This window comes from Epithele typhae, assembly GCF_022376455.1.
Source record: "Epithele typhae strain CBS 203.58 chromosome Unknown BXZ73scaffold_19, whole genome shotgun sequence".
Lineage (NCBI taxonomy): Eukaryota > Fungi > Basidiomycota > Agaricomycetes > Polyporales > Epitheliaceae > Epithele > Epithele typhae.
The window spans coordinates 394,884-411,242 of record NW_025954210.1 but is presented as its reverse complement, the minus strand read 5'-3'; the positions used below and the strand labels follow the sequence as shown (position 1 = coordinate 411,242).

General features: G+C 62.4%; 7 protein-coding genes across 7 annotated transcripts; 3 read left to right on the top strand and 4 right to left on the bottom strand.

Moving 5' to 3' along the window:
* Positions 1-1,056: 1,056 nt before the first annotated feature.
* On the top strand, positions 1,057-2,412 carry BXZ73DRAFT_25673 (uncharacterized protein; the record flags this gene model as incomplete). Its single annotated transcript, XM_048017715.1, has 1 exon — positions 1,057-2,412. A coding segment is annotated over one exon (1,356 nt), but the record flags the coding sequence as incomplete, so codon positions are not given.
* Positions 2,413-4,882: 2,470 nt separating this feature from the next.
* BXZ73DRAFT_100752 (family A1 protease) lies at positions 4,883-6,757 on the bottom strand (the record flags this gene model as incomplete). The annotated part of the gene is made up of 9 exons (XM_048014672.1): positions 4,883-5,104; positions 5,252-5,370; positions 5,437-5,766; positions 5,821-5,846; positions 5,905-6,016; positions 6,070-6,100; positions 6,155-6,249; positions 6,315-6,382; positions 6,462-6,757. 9 exons carry the CDS (start codon positions 6,755-6,757, stop codon positions 4,883-4,885), a joined length of 1,299 nt encoding a protein of 432 aa, XP_047878677.1.
* An 828-nt stretch (positions 6,758-7,585) lies between these two features.
* BXZ73DRAFT_77033 (uncharacterized protein) lies at positions 7,586-8,334 on the top strand (the record flags this gene model as incomplete). The annotated part of the gene is made up of 2 exons (XM_048022570.1): positions 7,586-7,717; positions 7,768-8,334. 2 exons carry the CDS (start codon positions 7,586-7,588, stop codon positions 8,332-8,334), a joined length of 699 nt encoding a protein of 232 aa, XP_047878676.1.
* A 557-nt stretch (positions 8,335-8,891) lies between these two features.
* BXZ73DRAFT_77032 (uncharacterized protein) lies at positions 8,892-9,681 on the top strand (the record flags this gene model as incomplete). Its single annotated transcript, XM_048022569.1, has 2 exons — positions 8,892-9,038; positions 9,121-9,681. The coding sequence occupies 2 exons, from the start codon at positions 8,892-8,894 to the stop codon at positions 9,679-9,681; spliced, it is 708 nt and encodes a 235-aa protein (XP_047878675.1).
* A 145-nt stretch (positions 9,682-9,826) lies between these two features.
* BXZ73DRAFT_89616 (family A1 protease) lies at positions 9,827-11,615 on the bottom strand (the record flags this gene model as incomplete). Its single annotated transcript, XM_048025346.1, has 8 exons — positions 9,827-10,018; positions 10,077-10,121; positions 10,176-10,294; positions 10,347-10,676; positions 10,747-10,772; positions 10,841-10,952; positions 11,063-11,197; positions 11,351-11,615. The coding sequence occupies 8 exons, from the start codon at positions 11,613-11,615 to the stop codon at positions 9,827-9,829; spliced, it is 1,224 nt and encodes a 407-aa protein (XP_047878674.1).
* Positions 11,616-12,540: 925 nt separating this feature from the next.
* Positions 12,541-14,103, bottom strand: BXZ73DRAFT_45741 (acid protease; the record flags this gene model as incomplete). Its single annotated transcript, XM_048019561.1, has 6 exons — positions 12,541-12,777; positions 12,866-13,124; positions 13,178-13,390; positions 13,449-13,560; positions 13,617-13,745; positions 13,797-14,103. The coding sequence occupies 6 exons, from the start codon at positions 14,101-14,103 to the stop codon at positions 12,541-12,543; spliced, it is 1,257 nt and encodes a 418-aa protein (XP_047878673.1).
* An 828-nt stretch (positions 14,104-14,931) lies between these two features.
* BXZ73DRAFT_45669 (Clavaminate synthase-like protein) lies at positions 14,932-16,209 on the bottom strand (the record flags this gene model as incomplete). Its single annotated transcript, XM_048019552.1, has 2 exons — positions 14,932-15,493; positions 15,566-16,209. The coding sequence occupies 2 exons, from the start codon at positions 16,207-16,209 to the stop codon at positions 14,932-14,934; spliced, it is 1,206 nt and encodes a 401-aa protein (XP_047878672.1).
* Positions 16,210-16,359: the final 150 nt, after the last annotated feature.

Genomic DNA, 16,359 nt, shown 5'->3' with positions numbered 1-16,359 from the left:
GCGCCCGATCCTGGGCGACGGATCCGAGTCTTGGACAGCACCGTCACCACCGCTGCACCTGCCGCTCTTCGTCTGGTCGCCGGGCTGGTGTCAGTCTCGGCTAGCTGGTGCTGTCCATACATACCAGCCCACATGTGTCGACGTCCCGGCCTCCACGGGGCGCGCACACCCGAGATCACGGGCCACAGCGGCGGCAAGTGTCAACACCGGGTTCTCGTGGCCAGCCGCTGTGCTATCCCCATGTTGGACAGATTTGGTGCCTATGCGAGCCGGTGCGCTAGTCTGCAGCCGCTGTTGTCCAGCGCAACATATGAGCCGCACTAGTTCCTTGCACTTCCCTTCGGCCCAGGTCTCTCCCTCCAGGTAAGAAGTCCAGGAGATGACCTCCGCCCTCCGTGTCCCTGACATTCCTCCTAGATGGCAGAAGCAGCCTCCATCGAGCCTGCAAGTTTGCAACATCTCAGGGAGGCGTTGCTGTCTCTTCTATTGGCAACCCAGTCCGGAGACCTCGCTTGCACGACGTCTACGAGGTGAGCTCAACCGCTGAAGAAATGCGTCGTGCTCACTTTCCTCCAGCCAGACATGTCAGTCTATGCTGAACACCGTCGACAATGTTCTGGCGCCGCTGCTGGGAGAGGGGAAAGCGTCGAGCGGCTCGGCGGTGGCCTTGCAGCCGCTCCTCATGCTGCTCCAGCACATAACGGTGAGTCACAACTGCGCATGCAAGGCGATCCGCCGAGTCTGATCCCCCCATAGGGCCTCATCTCACCTTCTCCATCGCCTCCTTTTCCATCCTTGCATCTCCCTCCCGAGGACTACCCAGAACTGCACGAAGGCTCGAGCAGCGTCGACTTCATCGCCTGCGCCTCTGGGCTCGTCGGGATCGTGCAAGACCGTGTTCGCGCGGCATCCAGCCAAACCTCCGACCCCGCTTCCCTGCACGCCACCTTCGCTGCCACTCGGGCGGCCTCGGTACGCGCTCCCGCCGCGCTAGCGGGCTTCGAGGCCCTCGTGGACGGGGCGATCACACGCCTCCTGGGCACTCGTGCGCCGGAAGACATCCCCCGCGCTCGGCAAGGCGACGAGCCGTTCCTGCGCGCCGTGGCACACAAGCTCGCGGTCGGCCTCCACGCCGCCCGGGACACCGCCTCGCTCGAGTACCGCACCGAACAGTGCGCGTTCGGGCTCACCCTCCTCCACCTCCACGAGATCACATGCGACGTCGCGCAGCTCGACGCCGCCCTCGGCGCCGCCGCGATGGCCGTGGGCGCGCTCGAGGCCGCGGAGCTCCCGCCGTCGGCGACGTTCTTCGTGCGGACGTGGGTGTACGCCCAGCGCCTGCTGTCCAGGCACGGGGTCGGAGCGGAGGACATCAGGCGCGCGCTCGACGCAGGCAAGATGGTCCTCGCCTACTCCGCGGACCGGTTCGCTGAGGACGCCACTGGCCGGCGTATGCTGTCGGTGGAGCTCGCGGAGACCCTGTTGGACCAGTATCGCGTCGCGGGAGAGATCGAGATCTTGGATGACGCCCTCGACCTCATCTCGGAGCCCCAGGACGACACCCAGTCCCTATGCCTTCGCGGGGAACTATGTCTCGAGCGTTTCTACAGATTAGGCGACCGTGAAGACCTCACGAGGGCGCTGGGCTTCGGCGCGCGGGCTCAAAGCCTCGCGACGGCCGCGGCGCACCCCGATTCGTTGCGAGCGGCGCGGCTGCTTTCCTTGGCGGTGGCCGAACGGTTCAACGCCGTCATGAACCTCGACGAGCTCGACCGGGCCGTTTCCTACGCCCGCGCCGCGGTCGCACAATGCCGCTCGGGGCCTTCGCTCCGCTCGACTACGTCGACCGAACTCGCATCCGCCCTGTTTCGACGGTACTCGGCCAACGGCAAACTGGCGGACTTGGACGAAGCCATCCAGACTCTGCAACGCACGGCACACCCGTCGCCCGCTGCTCCTGGCCCTCACACCCGGATTCCTCCAGATGCGGTCCTCGGCCTTGCGCTCGCACACCACGGCGCGCACGCCGCCGTCAACAGCGCCGCCGAAGTGGACGAAGGCATCCGCCTCCTTTCCGGCGCCCGCCGCACCTTTTCCGGCCGCGCGGACCTGCACGCCCAACTCTTCCGGGACCTCGCCTCGGCGCATTTCCTGCGCTTCCAGCGCCAACACGCCCAGCAGGACATCGACGAGGCCATCCTCCACACCGAGTCCGCGCTCGAGCGCGTGCCCGCCGAAGACGCCCTCCGCCCCCCGCTCGCGCTGCAGCTCGCGCAGATGCTGCTCGCCCGCCACGCGCTCAAGCCGTCGCCCGGCTACATCGCCTGCGCGCTCGACCAGCTGCGCGCCGCCGCCACGTCCGCCGCCGCCCCGCCGGCAGTCCGCCTGCGCGCGGCGATGGCGTGGGCGCGCACGGTGGCGGTGCTCGGTCCCGCGGCGGTGCTCGGTGCGCTCAGGGTCGCGCTCGACGTGCTGCCGCTGCTGGTCTGGGCGGGGAGCCGGATGCCGGCGCAGTATCGCGAGCTCGTCGCGCTCGCGGAGGACGTGGGGCCGTGGGCGGCGGCCTGCGCCGTCGAGTGCGGGCACGCGGAGGACGCGGTCGAGTGCCTGGAGCGCGCGGCGCACGCGCTCGCGCACCGAGTGACGCGACTGCGTCCAGATCACGTCCGCGGTGGCTCGCTCGGCGGCTCCCGTGCGCGCGCGGACACCGGGGAGCCACCGAGCGGAGGATCGGAGATCGGCGACCTCGCGGCTTATGTCGCTGCGACTTCTTTGGACGACTCTCCCCGGCGGCCCTTGGCGTCAGGTGGATCCGCGCGTAGGACGTCGCAGCTGCAAAACATCGTCGACGGCCTCATCGAAGTGCAGGACGACATGGCGCGTGCTCAGAGGGAACGTTCGGCGTCCCAGTCTGGCGCGGGTCTGTCGCGGCTTCCCCACTTCTGCGGGACCCTCCCGTTTTCGCGGTCGGACGGAGTGGCCAGCAACGACGCCTTCAGTCTTCGCGACCTCGACGGCCGCAGCGCGCGGGGTGTCTTCGAGAAGGGCTGCGTGGTCTACGTCAGCGCCCACTCCTCCCGCGCCGATGCCTTCGTCGTTTCCCGCTCCCGTGGAGCACAACAAGCGACCGTGTCGCACGTTCCGCTCCCCGACACCAGCCTGGACGCCGCACGCTCTTGGGCCGCGGCGCTCCAGTCCGGCAAGCAGCGCCTTCAGGACAAGAGCACCTCCGCGCGCGAATTCGAAGACGGCGTCCTCATTCCACTCTTACGGACTCTCTGGCGGGCCGTCGTCTCCCCAATCCTCCCCCACCTGCCTCCATCAACCTCGTCTGCCCGCGTGTGGTGGTGCCTGTCAGGCCCGCTTTCGCGCCTGCCCATCCACGCCGCCGGTCCGTACGTCGACGACCACCCCGGGCTCCTCGACCTCGTCGTCTCCTCGTACATCCCCACCCTCCGCTCCCTCCTCCGCGCGAGCGCCGCGCCTCCCTCCGCCTTCTCCCTCCTCACTATCGGGGACCTCGGCCAGCGCGAGCGCGCCGCCGTCGAGCGCGCGTGCGCCCGCGTCGCCTCCGTCCCCCGCTGCGTCGTCCCGGCTGCCGACGCCGTCGCGCGCGCGCTCCCCTCCCGCTCGTGGCTCCACCTCGCGTCCCCGTCCCCGTCCCCCCTCTTCTCCGACGTGGGGTCCCTGCGACGGCTCCCGCTGTCCCACGTGCGCCTCGCGTTCGTCTCTTCCAGCAGCCCCCCGTCGTCCGTCACGGAGCACCAACTTGGCGACAGCATCGAGTGGGCGCGCCCGCCCCTCGCGGTCGCCCTGCAGCTCGCGGGCGTGCAAGGCGTCGTCGCGCGGCTGTGGGAGTGCGACGCGGCGGAAGAGGAGGCGGGTGCCGCGCGCGCGGTTGACGGGGTCTATGCGCGACTCCAGGCGCTCGACGGGTCGAACCTCGACGCGGGGAGCGCGGCCGAGGCGGTGCGCGACACCGTCGCAGAGCTCAGGCGCTCGGGCGTTTCTGTGCGTGTCTGGTCGTCTTTTGTGCATGCGGGTCTGTGAGCGTGTAGTGCGCCGGGGGGCCGATCTATCTATGTTTGGACCGTGTCTGGAATTTGGGTGGGAGGTTCGGAGTGGAAGAGCGGCCCGGTGGGCCCGAACGTGAGTCGACGAGTGCCTTGCCCGACTGAACGCGTACCCTACGACTCTCGTCCCCACCGACTCCGACTCCTACCTCCTCAGCCTGAGCGCCAACTCCGCCGCGTACCCGCGCCTCGCCACCCCGACCTGCAAGCTCCTCTGGTACCAGAAGGCCCGCAGGACCAGCCGCCGCCCGACGCTGTAAAGTCGTTCTCCTGAGTCCTCGTTCTCGGGAGGCCCACCGCCATCCCCGACATCCCCGCGGCGCGCGTCGAATGACCCGAGGGGCTGCCGGCGACGCCGCTCGTCCCGCAGCCGCTCCTGAAGCCGCAGGGGCGGTCGAGCCACGGGCGGTCGAAGAGGACGTACGAGCGCGAGAAGCGGGCGGTCGCTGGACGGTGGACGTGCGCGATGGGGAAGGGTGGGGACGAACTGTTGGAGATCGTGGGCGCGACGGCGCGGGTGCCCAGGGCGACGGTCGTGGCGGCGCGGGGTGGTACGCGGTACGCGGGTTAGCTTCAGGTTCGAACGAGGCGCACTGGAGGGCGATCGGTGACCAGGTCTGATTGCAACGTACATACGTACTGAGAGGCGAGTGTCACGACAAGATGGCAGCACAGCAACGAAACTGACGCTTCTCGGCCCCGCACAACTGCCCTTCTTCCATCGTCGCCTCCAAGAGACGATGACCTATGTATTCGTACATGGCTCGCACAGCATTCGACCGCGCTCGCGCTCATCGCTCGGGTTTTGATCAGTTCGTGGTCGCGTACGTGAACGGCGTGGTCGCGAACCCGACTCTGCTGTTCGCGATGTCGTAGACGTGGTAGAAGCGCTCCAGGAACGTCTGGCCGTCGATGAAGTCGAGGCCGTCACCGCTCGAGCTCCCCATATCGGCCACGACGAGGTACACGAGGCTGCTCGTGCCGTTGATTGCGGCATTGAGCTGGGCGGACGACGCGCGACCTATCAGCGTCTGTTCCTCGGTGCAGTCAGGAAGAAGCCAGTGTCACGTACCGCACGCGGTCACGCCTGCGCGTTGGCCGTGAATTCGAGCGTGTTCTGCGGGCGCGGGGTGTGTCAGTGACGGGTTGGGCGCCGCGGGCATGGCAAGGTGACTCACGTCGCCGATGTGGAAGAAGAGGCTCTGGAGGTTCCCGAACTGGGCCGGTGTGAGCGAAAGCAGGCCCGTCGAGCTGTCCGGCACCGCGCCGGTGAGGTTCATGTACGTCTTGTACGCGTCTGAAGAGTACGGAGTCAACAGAGGTGCGGTGACTTCCCGGGTCGCGCCTGAACTGCACCACTAACCAGTGGCAAGGAGCAGCAGCGTCGTCCCAGTGTCGGTGATCCCACTCGTCGCCGGGAGCACAGTGGTTCCGTCGGCGGTCCCGTACGTGATCGACTGATCGATGCCCACGTATTGGGTGGAAGGAGACGTTGATGTGATGGGCACGTAGTTGAGCGCACCGGTGAACTTACTTGTGTCGACCCCACCGAACGTGAGCTCGCCGTTGGTGTTCCCAGTCGTCGTGGTGGGCTGGAAGGAGATGCCGACCGCGTGGGCGGAGATGAGTCCCTGAGAGAATGCGTTGTCGGTCACTGTGGGGATGCACGCGCTCTTGTTGAACCGGAGCGTGCCTGGGGGAGAAGTTAAGCGTCGCCTGTCCGTAGCCCCGTTTCGTTTCGACTCACCGCACGTCAGATCTACGGGACCGATGCTGTAAAATGGCACTGGTGAGAAGTTGGGGCGAAGGAGAGCCACGCAGACGTGCTGACCCAAGGATTCCGTCGACCCCGGTGATGCCTTGAGTCACGAACGCAGAACCGAGGGACTGATTCGCTATGGTGAGGCCGTTAGGAAACTTCACCGTGGCGAAGACCTCCGCGCCTGTGTGGAACGTATTTAGTATGCGTTGACTAAGGGAGTGGCCAACTACGTACCGGTGAAGAAGCCAGAGCCGTATGAAACAGACTAATGGATGCCTAGAGTAAGCAACACCCAAGTATCATGATCATAAATACACACCACAAGGTCTCCGGCGGACTTAGCACCTTGGAGGGAGTTGTTGGACTGCGCACCAACCCAAGTGTTGGAGCTTCCCGTGTCAATGAGCAATGCGACTGTCCAGAGGCAGGAATAAGTTGGTCTTGGCGTGTTCTCAAGATCCTGCGGGAGCCCCACGTACAGGTCTGCGAACCGATGGTGACCTTATCAGGAGCAGACGCACTGTCAGCTTCCCCGACGAACACCACTCTGCACCGTGGGCGCACACACCGTCGTCGTGTAGTCGACCCCCTGGTTCATCGCCGGGACGTTGAACACGGCCGCCTACTGAAACCCGCGCATCTCCGCCCGGTTCGCCTTGAGGACCTTCGCGCGCGCCTGGTCATGCTGGATGATGCTCGGCACGCCCGTCACGTTCACCCGCCGGACGAACGGCAGCGACATGGGCGCAGAGTCGCGCCGGATGTGGAGCGCGTCTGCACCGGAGAAGGTGACGGCAGCCAAGATGAAGGATGCGAGATGAGCAGCGAGCATGGTGCCGGGTGGATCGGGGAGGGGAGGGAGGGATAAACACGCCGAGTCCGAGAAACTGTGCTGGGGCAGCGATGCGCAGTGGAGGGGCATGGTGAGGCTCTTTTATGAAGGGGAGGGGAAGAGCGAGATGAGTTGTTCCCTTCAAGAAGGCCCCGAACAAGTCTTGTATGGTGATTGGAAGGCTTTACGAAGGCGGAATTGAGCTTGCAAACGCGGCGTGTAAACGAGTGTGGTGGACCACCGGACGCTTTAGGCCTGGCGATGGCAAAGACTGGGATGCTGGGATGTGAGCAACCGGGGCAGGCAAAGGCGAGAACGGAGACAGCCGGGAGTCGGGACAAGGGGACTCCACGTGGCGCACGTGGTCGGCCGAACCCCCGAGAGCGCCTTTCACCCGCGTCCTCCTCTTGTCCTCCACACAACGTTATTGCTGGGCGAACTTCGCATTTCGCTTGGACATGATGTCTACGCCTACGGCACATCTTAGTATACCAGCAAGAGCAAGAGATTCAACACGGTTGATCGAAGTTGCCTAACAAGTCACTCAGGGATCAGACTAGCCACTGTGTCCCAATAGGGACATGGCTCCGCTCTTGCTCAAAGTCGCGCAAAGACGAAGCCGTGGTTCAGCTGCAGAAATGATAATGAGCGGTCCTGGAAGCGAAGGCCGCGGGCGCCATCCTCGAATCACAGTCAGCGCTTTCCTTCATCTGCATTTGCCGACTATAGACAGATCATATGACATCCTCACGATCCCTCGAAGCCCCCCCTCGAGGCAGCTTTGTCTGGGCCCTTTCTACGCCCGCTGTTTATCCTGTGCTGCGGTAGTGAGTGCTGCGGTAGTTCCCGCTCTCTCCCTCCGCCGCCCAACCCATCATCCATCCTTGAACGTCCCCCGTTGCACAATCACCACATCATATGCCTCCTACCGCAGACGAAGTCCTTCAAGTCACCCAAACAGCCGTCTCCATCTTCCAGGGCCTCGGCCTCTCATGCTGTCTCTTCGGTAGCGTCGCCAGCTATATCTACGGCGTCGCCCGTCCCCCAAACGTGAGCCCGCACACAGTCAGAGCGCTAGCAAGCTAACCGCGCACGTACAGGACGCGGACATCGTGGTCCTCACCTCCGTCTACTCCCAAGAGGAGCTCAAGGAGCTCCTCGTCGGGACCGACCCCACCTTCTACCTCGTCGTCTCCGAGAACCTCGCCGCCCCCTACCGCGTCCTCTGGTACCGCCTCTCCAAGTCCGAGTACCAGATCGCGCGGCCCTTCGAAGACTGCAAGGTCGACATCTTGACCCCGGGGACGCTCAACATCCCCGACGTGCCCCTCGAGAGCGTCGGGCTGCGGCAGGGCCTCCCGGTCATGCCGCTCATCCCCCAGCTCCTCCTCAAGGTCCAGGGATGGGAGGACCACAGGCGGTCGCATCGGATGGACATGCGGGCGAAGGTGCCGGTCGACATCAAAGACGTCGACTCGCTCGTCGACGTCGCGGTGAGGGAGAAGGCGAAGCTGGGAGAAAGCGGACTGCAGGAGTGGTTTTCGGAGGAGGTGGCACTTCAGCTGAAGAGGCAAGTGGCGGACTTCGTAGAAACCGCGTCTCGACGTGGGCCCCACAAATGGAGGAGGCTGGGTCTTGGCGAACGTGAGGTGGTGCAGTCCGACTGAAGAACGTTACGAGTGCTTTCGGTCGCGCCCGTCGGGATTCCTGATAATATACCGCGTCCCACTCCGCCCTCGCATAGCATCCTGTGTTTAATGGAAGCGAATTGCTGGGCGTTTCCCCTCTGACGGACTAGTCGTAAGGCTTTTTCGCGTCTCAGTCGTTATTGCCTGTTGCCGAAAACGTTGTCGGAGTTTTTGTTTGGTTGTTTATATTCCATTTAACGCCGGACCCCATAGTAGGCGGTACATGCAGGAGGTCTAAGTCTAAGTGGTGTAGGGGAGGAGAGCAAGATGTTGGCCCTCCGATGTGGGCCGGGGAGGCCAGGCCTGGAGTAAGCCAAGATATTGGCGACACGGCGAAGCATAGGTGCCGACGAGCGACACCCACGCAGCGCTCCCTCTCTGAGGAGATCGTCGTCGCCGTCCGTATACTTACCATCAACCAGCCCTAGTCCACAGGATCCCCCGGTCCGACAGCGCCGTGGGAGTGCCTACGCCGTGCCGAGTATATCGCGCGCTGGTGTCGGAGCGTCATTCCCGCGCACTCTCCTTTGGCCGCCATGTCTCCCACCGCCCCGCTACAGTCAGAGACCCGGATACTGGACATCGCCAAAGAAGCTATCACGATCTTCTCCACTTACGGTCTGCAGTCCTGCTTGATGGGCAGCGCCGCCAGTTTCCTCTACGGCGTCGACCGTACTCCTAACGTGAGTATATAACCCGCGGCCGCGCGCCCGGACGCGGACTGGCACGAACGTCCAAACTCTGACAGTCGCCGCGCGCCCGCAGGACGTCGACCTCGTCGTCCTCACCGCCACGTACACGCAGGAGGAGCTCAAGCGGCTGCTCGTCGCCGCCAGCTCCGACTTCTACCTCGTGAACCCGCGCTCCTGGGCCGCGACCTACAAGGTCCTCTGGCACCAGAAGGGCCGCGGCGGCGGCGTGTTGGGCCACTCCAGCTACGCTCACCGCTGCAAGGTCGACATCCTCGTCCCGGGCGTCATGAACATCCCCTCCGTCCCGACTGCGCGGATCGAGCGCCCGGGACTGCCGGGGCTGCCGAAGCTGCCAATGATGCCGCTGGTCGCACAGCTCTTCCTGAAGCTACAGGCGTGGTCGGACCACCGGGCGTCGAGCCGGCCGCACGAGGTCCCGAAGCAGTACACGGACGCCCGCGACGTGGACCAGCTCCTAGTGATCGTGGTGCAGCGGGGCAGCGCGGTCAAAAAGGGGACGGGGTGGATGCCGGCGGAGATGTTCGAGGCGGCGCGCGAGCGCGTGGGGCGGTACGTCGTGCATGGCTCTCCGTCCAGCAGGGCGGACTGGAGGGCTCTAGGGTATCGGGTGTGAACGACGGCTGCTGCGAGGTGAGTCACCTCGCGCTGGTCACGCGTGCGGACGAGGAGCGAAGCTGACTCTCGCTGTTTTGGAGAACCGATATCACGAAGATACTTTGATTAAGTCGCACCCATGTGCTCCCTCTATTCGACGCCTCTCAGTTGGTGGTCGCATCCGTGAACGCCGTGGTCGCGAACCCGACCTGGCTGTTGGCGATGTCGAAAACGTAATAGAAGCGTTCCAGGAACGTCATGCCGTCGATGAAGTCGAGGCCTTCGCCGCTCAGGCTACCGAGGTCGTTCACGATCAGGTAGACGAAGTCGCTCGTACCGCCGATGGCGCTATTGAGCTGCGTGTGCGACGGGTTGGTGCTCGAGAACCCTTGGGAACGAGAAGGTTGCACGTACCGCGCGCGGCCACGCCTGGGCGTTGGGTGTGAACTCCAGCGTGCTCTGCGAAGATATCATTCAGTGGCGGGCGCCGCGAAAGTGAAAATGGAGGCTCACGTCGCCGATATGGAATAAAAGACTCTGGAGGCTGTCGAACTGGTCGGACGTGAGGCGAAGGAGGCCCGTCGTGCTGTCCAGCACAGCGCCCGCGAGGGCCTGGTATGTATCAAACGCGTCTGCAGCACTCAGTCAGAACACCCGTGGCCCGCCGACCTCACAAACACGCACCGGTGGCGAGGAGAAGGAGCGTCGTTCCAGTGTCGGTGATCCCGCTCGTCGCAGCGAGCACCGTGGTCCCGTCCGCGGCCCCATACGTGATCGATTGGTCGATGCCCACGAACTCGTTCGCCGGAGAGGTAGAAGTGATGGGGACGAAGTTGAGCGTGCCCGTGAACTTGGTTGTGTCGACGCCGCCGAACGTGAGCTCGCCGTTGGTGTTCCCGAGCGTCGTCGTTGGCTCGAAGGAAATGCCGATCTCGTGGGCGGAGATGAGCCCCTGAGAGAACGCGTTGTCGGTCACTGTAGGGATGCACTGGTTGATGGCAGGAAGGAGAGTGCCTGGGCAAGAGGAGGCAAAGAGGAGGAGGTGAGTATTGAATCCCCACAAGTATTTCCACTTCCAACTCACCGCATGTCAGGTCCACGGGACCAATGCTGCAAACCGTGCATCGATCAATATTCGCGACGATAGAGGAGGCATGCCGAACCATTCAACCACTTACCCGATGATCCCGTCGACGCCATCGAAACCTTGAGAGACCAAGGCAGAGCCGAAGGACTGGTTCTCTATGGCGAGACCGTTGGAGAGTGTCACAGTGTCGATGACCTCGGTGCCTACGAGCAACATCTATAGCCTGTGAAAATCAAAGTGTCTTGCACTTCACCTACCAGTGAAGGATCCTGAGCCATATTGAACGGACTAAAAACGGCTCGGGGTGAGCAACTGCCATCAAATGCAATCCGCGACATGCTTGCCACGAGCTGTCCGGTTGACTTCGTCGTGCCGCTCCCGACGAAGGGGTTGTTGAGTTGAGCCCCAACCCAAGTGTTGGAGCTTCCCGTGTCGATGAGCAACGTGACTATCCAAAACCACAGCGTCGTCAGCACCACGCCCCAAACTACAGGGACAGCTGAGTTATGCTCACACGTCTTCGAGCCGATCGTGACCTTATCAGAAGCAGACGCGTTGTCAGCTTTACCGGCGGACGATACCCTGCACATTGGGGGTGCACTCACCGTCGTCGTGTAGTCGACCGCCTGGTTCGTCGCCGGGACGTCGAACACGGCCGCCTGCCGGAACCCGCGCGTGTCCGCCCGGTTCGCCTTGAGGGCCTTCGCGCGCGCCTGGTCCTGCTTGACGATGCTCGGAACGCCTGTCATGTTCACCCGCCGGACGAACGGCAGCGACATGGGCGTGGAGTCGCGCCGGATGTGGAGCGTGTCGGCGCCGGAGATGGCGAGGGCGGCGAATACGAGGGCGGTGAGGCCAGCGAGCATCGTGCCTGTGCAGTAAGTGGAGTTGAGGCGGGGGGGCAGAGATGTGTGCGCTAGGCTCGAGCGGCTGGGCCGTAGGAGCGTCGTGCGGAGGAGTGTCGTGATGAGGTCCATTTAACGAGTGGAGGAGGGAATCTAGATCCACGTGTGACGACAAAGGGCGAGCGTGACATTACGCGAGCGCGGTGAAGCCATTCGCGCTGCGCATCTTCAGAGGGTGCATCGTTCGGGGTTTGCCGATCTCGTCAAAATCTGCTGGGATATCTGGGTGGTGAAGGCGGCCGGAGTCGAAGAGAGTCACGGATTGGCAGTCCAGTACGCTTGCATGGATGGATTGCTGCCGGGGGTGACTCCACACCAATGACCTGGACATATCAGGACATGGAAACGACCGGCAGGAGAATCGCGATGTGCTTCAAATATGTCACCCATGCCACGCGATAGCAAGAACTCAGCTCGGGTGCAGCAGAAGCCCTGCTCTCCGGAAGCGGATGACATCACGAGGGGCCCACGGCGTTGAGTAAGTGGACTGCGTTTGAAGACGAACGGTCGGTAAGCACTCACCGGGAGCGCGAACGCCCGTTTGCGGTAACCGCGTCGGAATGACGCAACAGCGCGGCCGTTCCCGTGTCGTGTTCTCAGGACCGGTACGCTCCCACAGGCGACTTCGGAGCCGTAAGTACCGCATCTGCACCCCATACGGGATAGGGCGATAAGACGTGCTATATCTGCTTCGGCTTCAGAGAGGGAAACCCGGGACGGTTGGATGCGCACTCACGGAACGGCACACAACGTCGGAACGAACGCGGACCTTGTCCATTCCACGCAATTTGGAGTAATACAACAGAGAACGCGAACCCCGAATCAACCAGAAAACCCCCGCGAAAAGTCCGCAACTGTCCGTGCAAGATGCTCCCAAAACCGGGGTCTAGTTGATCGTCGAGTCGGTGAACTCCGTGGTCGCAAAGCCGACCTGGCTGTTCGCGGAGTCGAACACGTAGTAGAAGCGCTCTAGGAAGGTCATGCCGTCGACAAAGTCGAAGCCCTCCCCGCTTGGGGAGCCGAGGTCGGCCGCGATGAGGTACACGAAGTCGTCCGTGCCGCCGATCGCGGTGTTGAGCGCGCGGGGGAAGATCTGCGCGTTGGGCGTGAACTCGAACGTCGTCTGCAAACGGGGGCGCCGACGGGGCGAGAAGGGATCGTGTGAGCGCCAAGTCTGAGAGAAACATCGGGATGGACAGGAATGGACTCACGTCGCCGATTTGGAAGAAAAGGCTCTCGAGGCTGGCGAACTGGTCGGGGGTGAGGCGGAGGAGGCCGACCGTGTCATCGAGGACAGCGCCAGTCGCGGTCTGGTAGGCCTCGATGGCATCGGTGGCGAGCAGCAGGAGGGTGGTACCGGTGTCAGTGATGCCGGCAGTGGTCGCAAGGATGGGAGTGCCGGCCGCGCCATAGGTGACAGTCTGGTCGATACCGACGAACTCGCTCGCAGGCGCCGTGCTCGTGATCGGTCTGCGCATCGTGTGAGTGTACAGGATCAAGACTGAAGAGCGCAGATAACGAACACGAAGGTCATCTCCCCGGTGAACTTGTTCGTGTTGATTCCGCCGAACGTCAGCTCTCCGTTGAGGGCTTCGATCGTATCGGTGGGTTCAAACGAGATGCCGATGAGACGCTCATCGATTAGGCCCTGTGCAAAGGCATTGTCAATGACCGTCGGGACTGTGTCCGTGTCGTCGGGGAAGAGCGTGTCGACGGTGAGGTCGACGGGTCCGATCCTTCGAAGAGATGACTATCAGCGAATGACAGGTCGCATACGGCCATGAGGGCACATACCCCAGGATACCGTCGACGCCGTCGAACCCGAAGGCGAGTTCAGCGACACCGATGGATTGGTTCGTGATCGTGAGACCGTTCGCCAGCTGAACTTGATCGGTGACCTCCTCGCCTGGGGGAATGTTGGCCGACAAGGACATAACACGGACAAGGCAGAAAGTCATTTACCAAAAAAGAACCCGGAGCCGTAGATGACTTCGACCTCGTTCCCCGTGTCCACCGTCGTGCTGGTCACCGTGAACGGCGTCGTCGCCCCGACCCAGGTGTTCGAACTTCCGGTGTCGATCAGCAAAAAGACTAAAATTGTGCGTAAGTCCATTGTTCGATGGTAACATCGAAGATACTCACACTCAGTCGGCGGGTTGCCAACAAGCACGGTCGCGACGTAGTCCACGACCTGGTTGTCCGCAGGTACGTTGATAGCCGGGGCCAGCGGGGAGCGAGCCGAAGTCTTCGTACCCTTGGACGACGAGCGGTTCTTCAGCGCCTTGGCGCGGGCCTGGTCCACCGCAAGGAGGTTGGGGATGCCTGTGGTGTTCATTCGGCGGGCGAAGGGGAGCGAAATGTGAGAGGATGTGGCGCGCTGGACAGGCTTAGCGATGACAGAATCCCCTGCGAGGGCAAGGACGACCGCGCAGAGAGCGAGGGAAGTCATGTCGCCGAACATCGTCTTGGAGCACGGATCGAACGTCGAGGTGGACGCGACGTGTTGACATAGTGCTTGCCGAGAAGGGCTCATATACTGGTGCTACAGCATGCAAAAGTGTGCGATGAGAGCCAAGGAACCTGTCACCGCGTGAGGATGTGAGAGTCTCTTGCGTAATAGTCAGGTCCTCAGCAGAAGATCATGCAAGTAAAATAAGAAGCTCACGATGCTTCGCTTGCGCAATGGCGCGACTATACCGACCATACGGTAAGCTCCCATGGCCCCGTGGGATAGGCATTGGCCCGGCCAAGTTTTCGGAGGCTGGACGTAACGTTACGATACCGGGAAGAAACCATGCGTTATCAGAAGGTTGTACGACGAGTATCGTGGGCAAGACCGGTGGCACTTACAACAGTTATCCCACGAAACACCGCCCCGTTCCGATGTCATCGAGAGCGGAGGGTTCGCATGGGAATCTGTCTGCATACGGAGAAACCACAGGCAAAACGACGGATGTTTTCCAGGCGTTCAGTAGCACCCGACGCGCATGGAGGGCGTGGAAGGGAGCGATACAGCCAATGGAGTAGCTCACCCGGCGTCCCACGCACACCTCGGGGGGCGATCAAGACGCGGAGGGGCCATTTCAGCGAGTGGTTCTTCGTTCCCAAGCATATACTTCCCACTAGACACCGTCCCCACGGGTGCTCGCGTGCTCAATCACAACTTGTGAAAACGCTCGTTGGTCATCCTCGAAGATAAGTGATACATTGATAGAGATCCTGGGAGTGTGCCATGAGTACTTGAGTCCTAGGGACATGGAGCAGGTTACGCACTTAATCATTGCTTAAGCTGAGCATCCAATACCCTACCCCTGTCCAACACAGCGTCCGCCTCAATATAACACCCTTTCAACCACCGGTTGGTCTCCTCCTTGCTGCTCTCCACCTCCCGTTCCTTGAACTCGGTTCGTGCGTGCAAGACCCGTCGGTTGTCGAACAAGACCGCATCGCCCTCCTTCAGCAAATACTTGTACTGCACCTGCGGAGCTGCAAGCATCGTCGCGAACTTGCGCAGCGCGCTGTAGAAATGGGGAGGGGTATTGGCCGCGAGAGGGGCCTGGAAGGGAGGGGAATAATTGATAAACTCGACATCATGCTCCCCAGTTAACGGATTTGGGAAGCGCGAGAGCTGTATCGTTGGGTGGGAGAAGTGAAGATGGTGCCCGTCGTTGATGTAGTGGAACCCGACGGGGGTCGTCGAGAGCGTCTTGAACACCTCCGGGTCACTCTTGCGCAGGTCCGATGCGACGCGAGCGGCATCGACGAAAATCGACGTGCCGCCTTCAACGCGGTTGCGGAGACAGTGCAAGATCTGATACCGCGGAGGGTGCTGGAAGTACCTGCGCCGACAACGCCTCGTCAACGCTTGGGGCTCGGGGAAAACGCGCATTTAGTCGGGTGAAAACACTCACAGAAGATCCATGTGTAGCCCCAGGTCCACGTTGGTGTACGCGATGTTCCGACTGTTCTTGACCGCCTTCACATCCCACACCTCGCCGTAGAACGTCCTCCGCAGCTCCCCGAACCTCTCGCCCAGAGTCCGCAGCTCACACTCCTCGTCCGACTTCTTCTCGTTTGGAACATCCTTGACAAAGAGAAGCCCGTAGCGCGTAAGCTGTGTGATGGCTTGGTGGAGGCCGGTGGAGGTCTTCACGACGTCGTAGGGAAGGAAGAGGTTCGCGCTTTTCTCCAGTATCGGGACGTCCCACTCGACCCAGTCAACGTCGCGGTGGAAATTGCGAAGGTTTTGGGGCGAAGAGTGCCTTTCGAGGAAGCCGGATGGAAAGAAGCTCTCGTGGCCGTCGCTCCAGGTTACGTACGTGCCGTCCGGGGTGGACTCGGCGCTGCCCTCTACGGGCTTGATATCCGGGGAGACATCCGACGATTGATGGAGCTTCTGCTTGGTGGATGGATGGATGCAGAGCGGACATTGGCAAGAGTCGCGAAGCCAGACAGAGGAAAAGGAAGTGAGGGGAACATGGTGGTGGATGGAGGAAGAGAAGAAGCGCTTCCCAGGCAAGAGAGTTCGCCGCAGTGGCAACGTCTGGGAGAGCATCTTCCACATGTCTCCTCAGCGCAACAAGATGCAACTTGCAAGCAACCAAGCCGTTAGGACCTCTGCAGTCTACGGAATGAAATTGGCCGGAAGCCAAGCCCCGGTCAGCCCTCCCCTGAAAACACATGTTTCTCCGGCTTGTTTCATCAC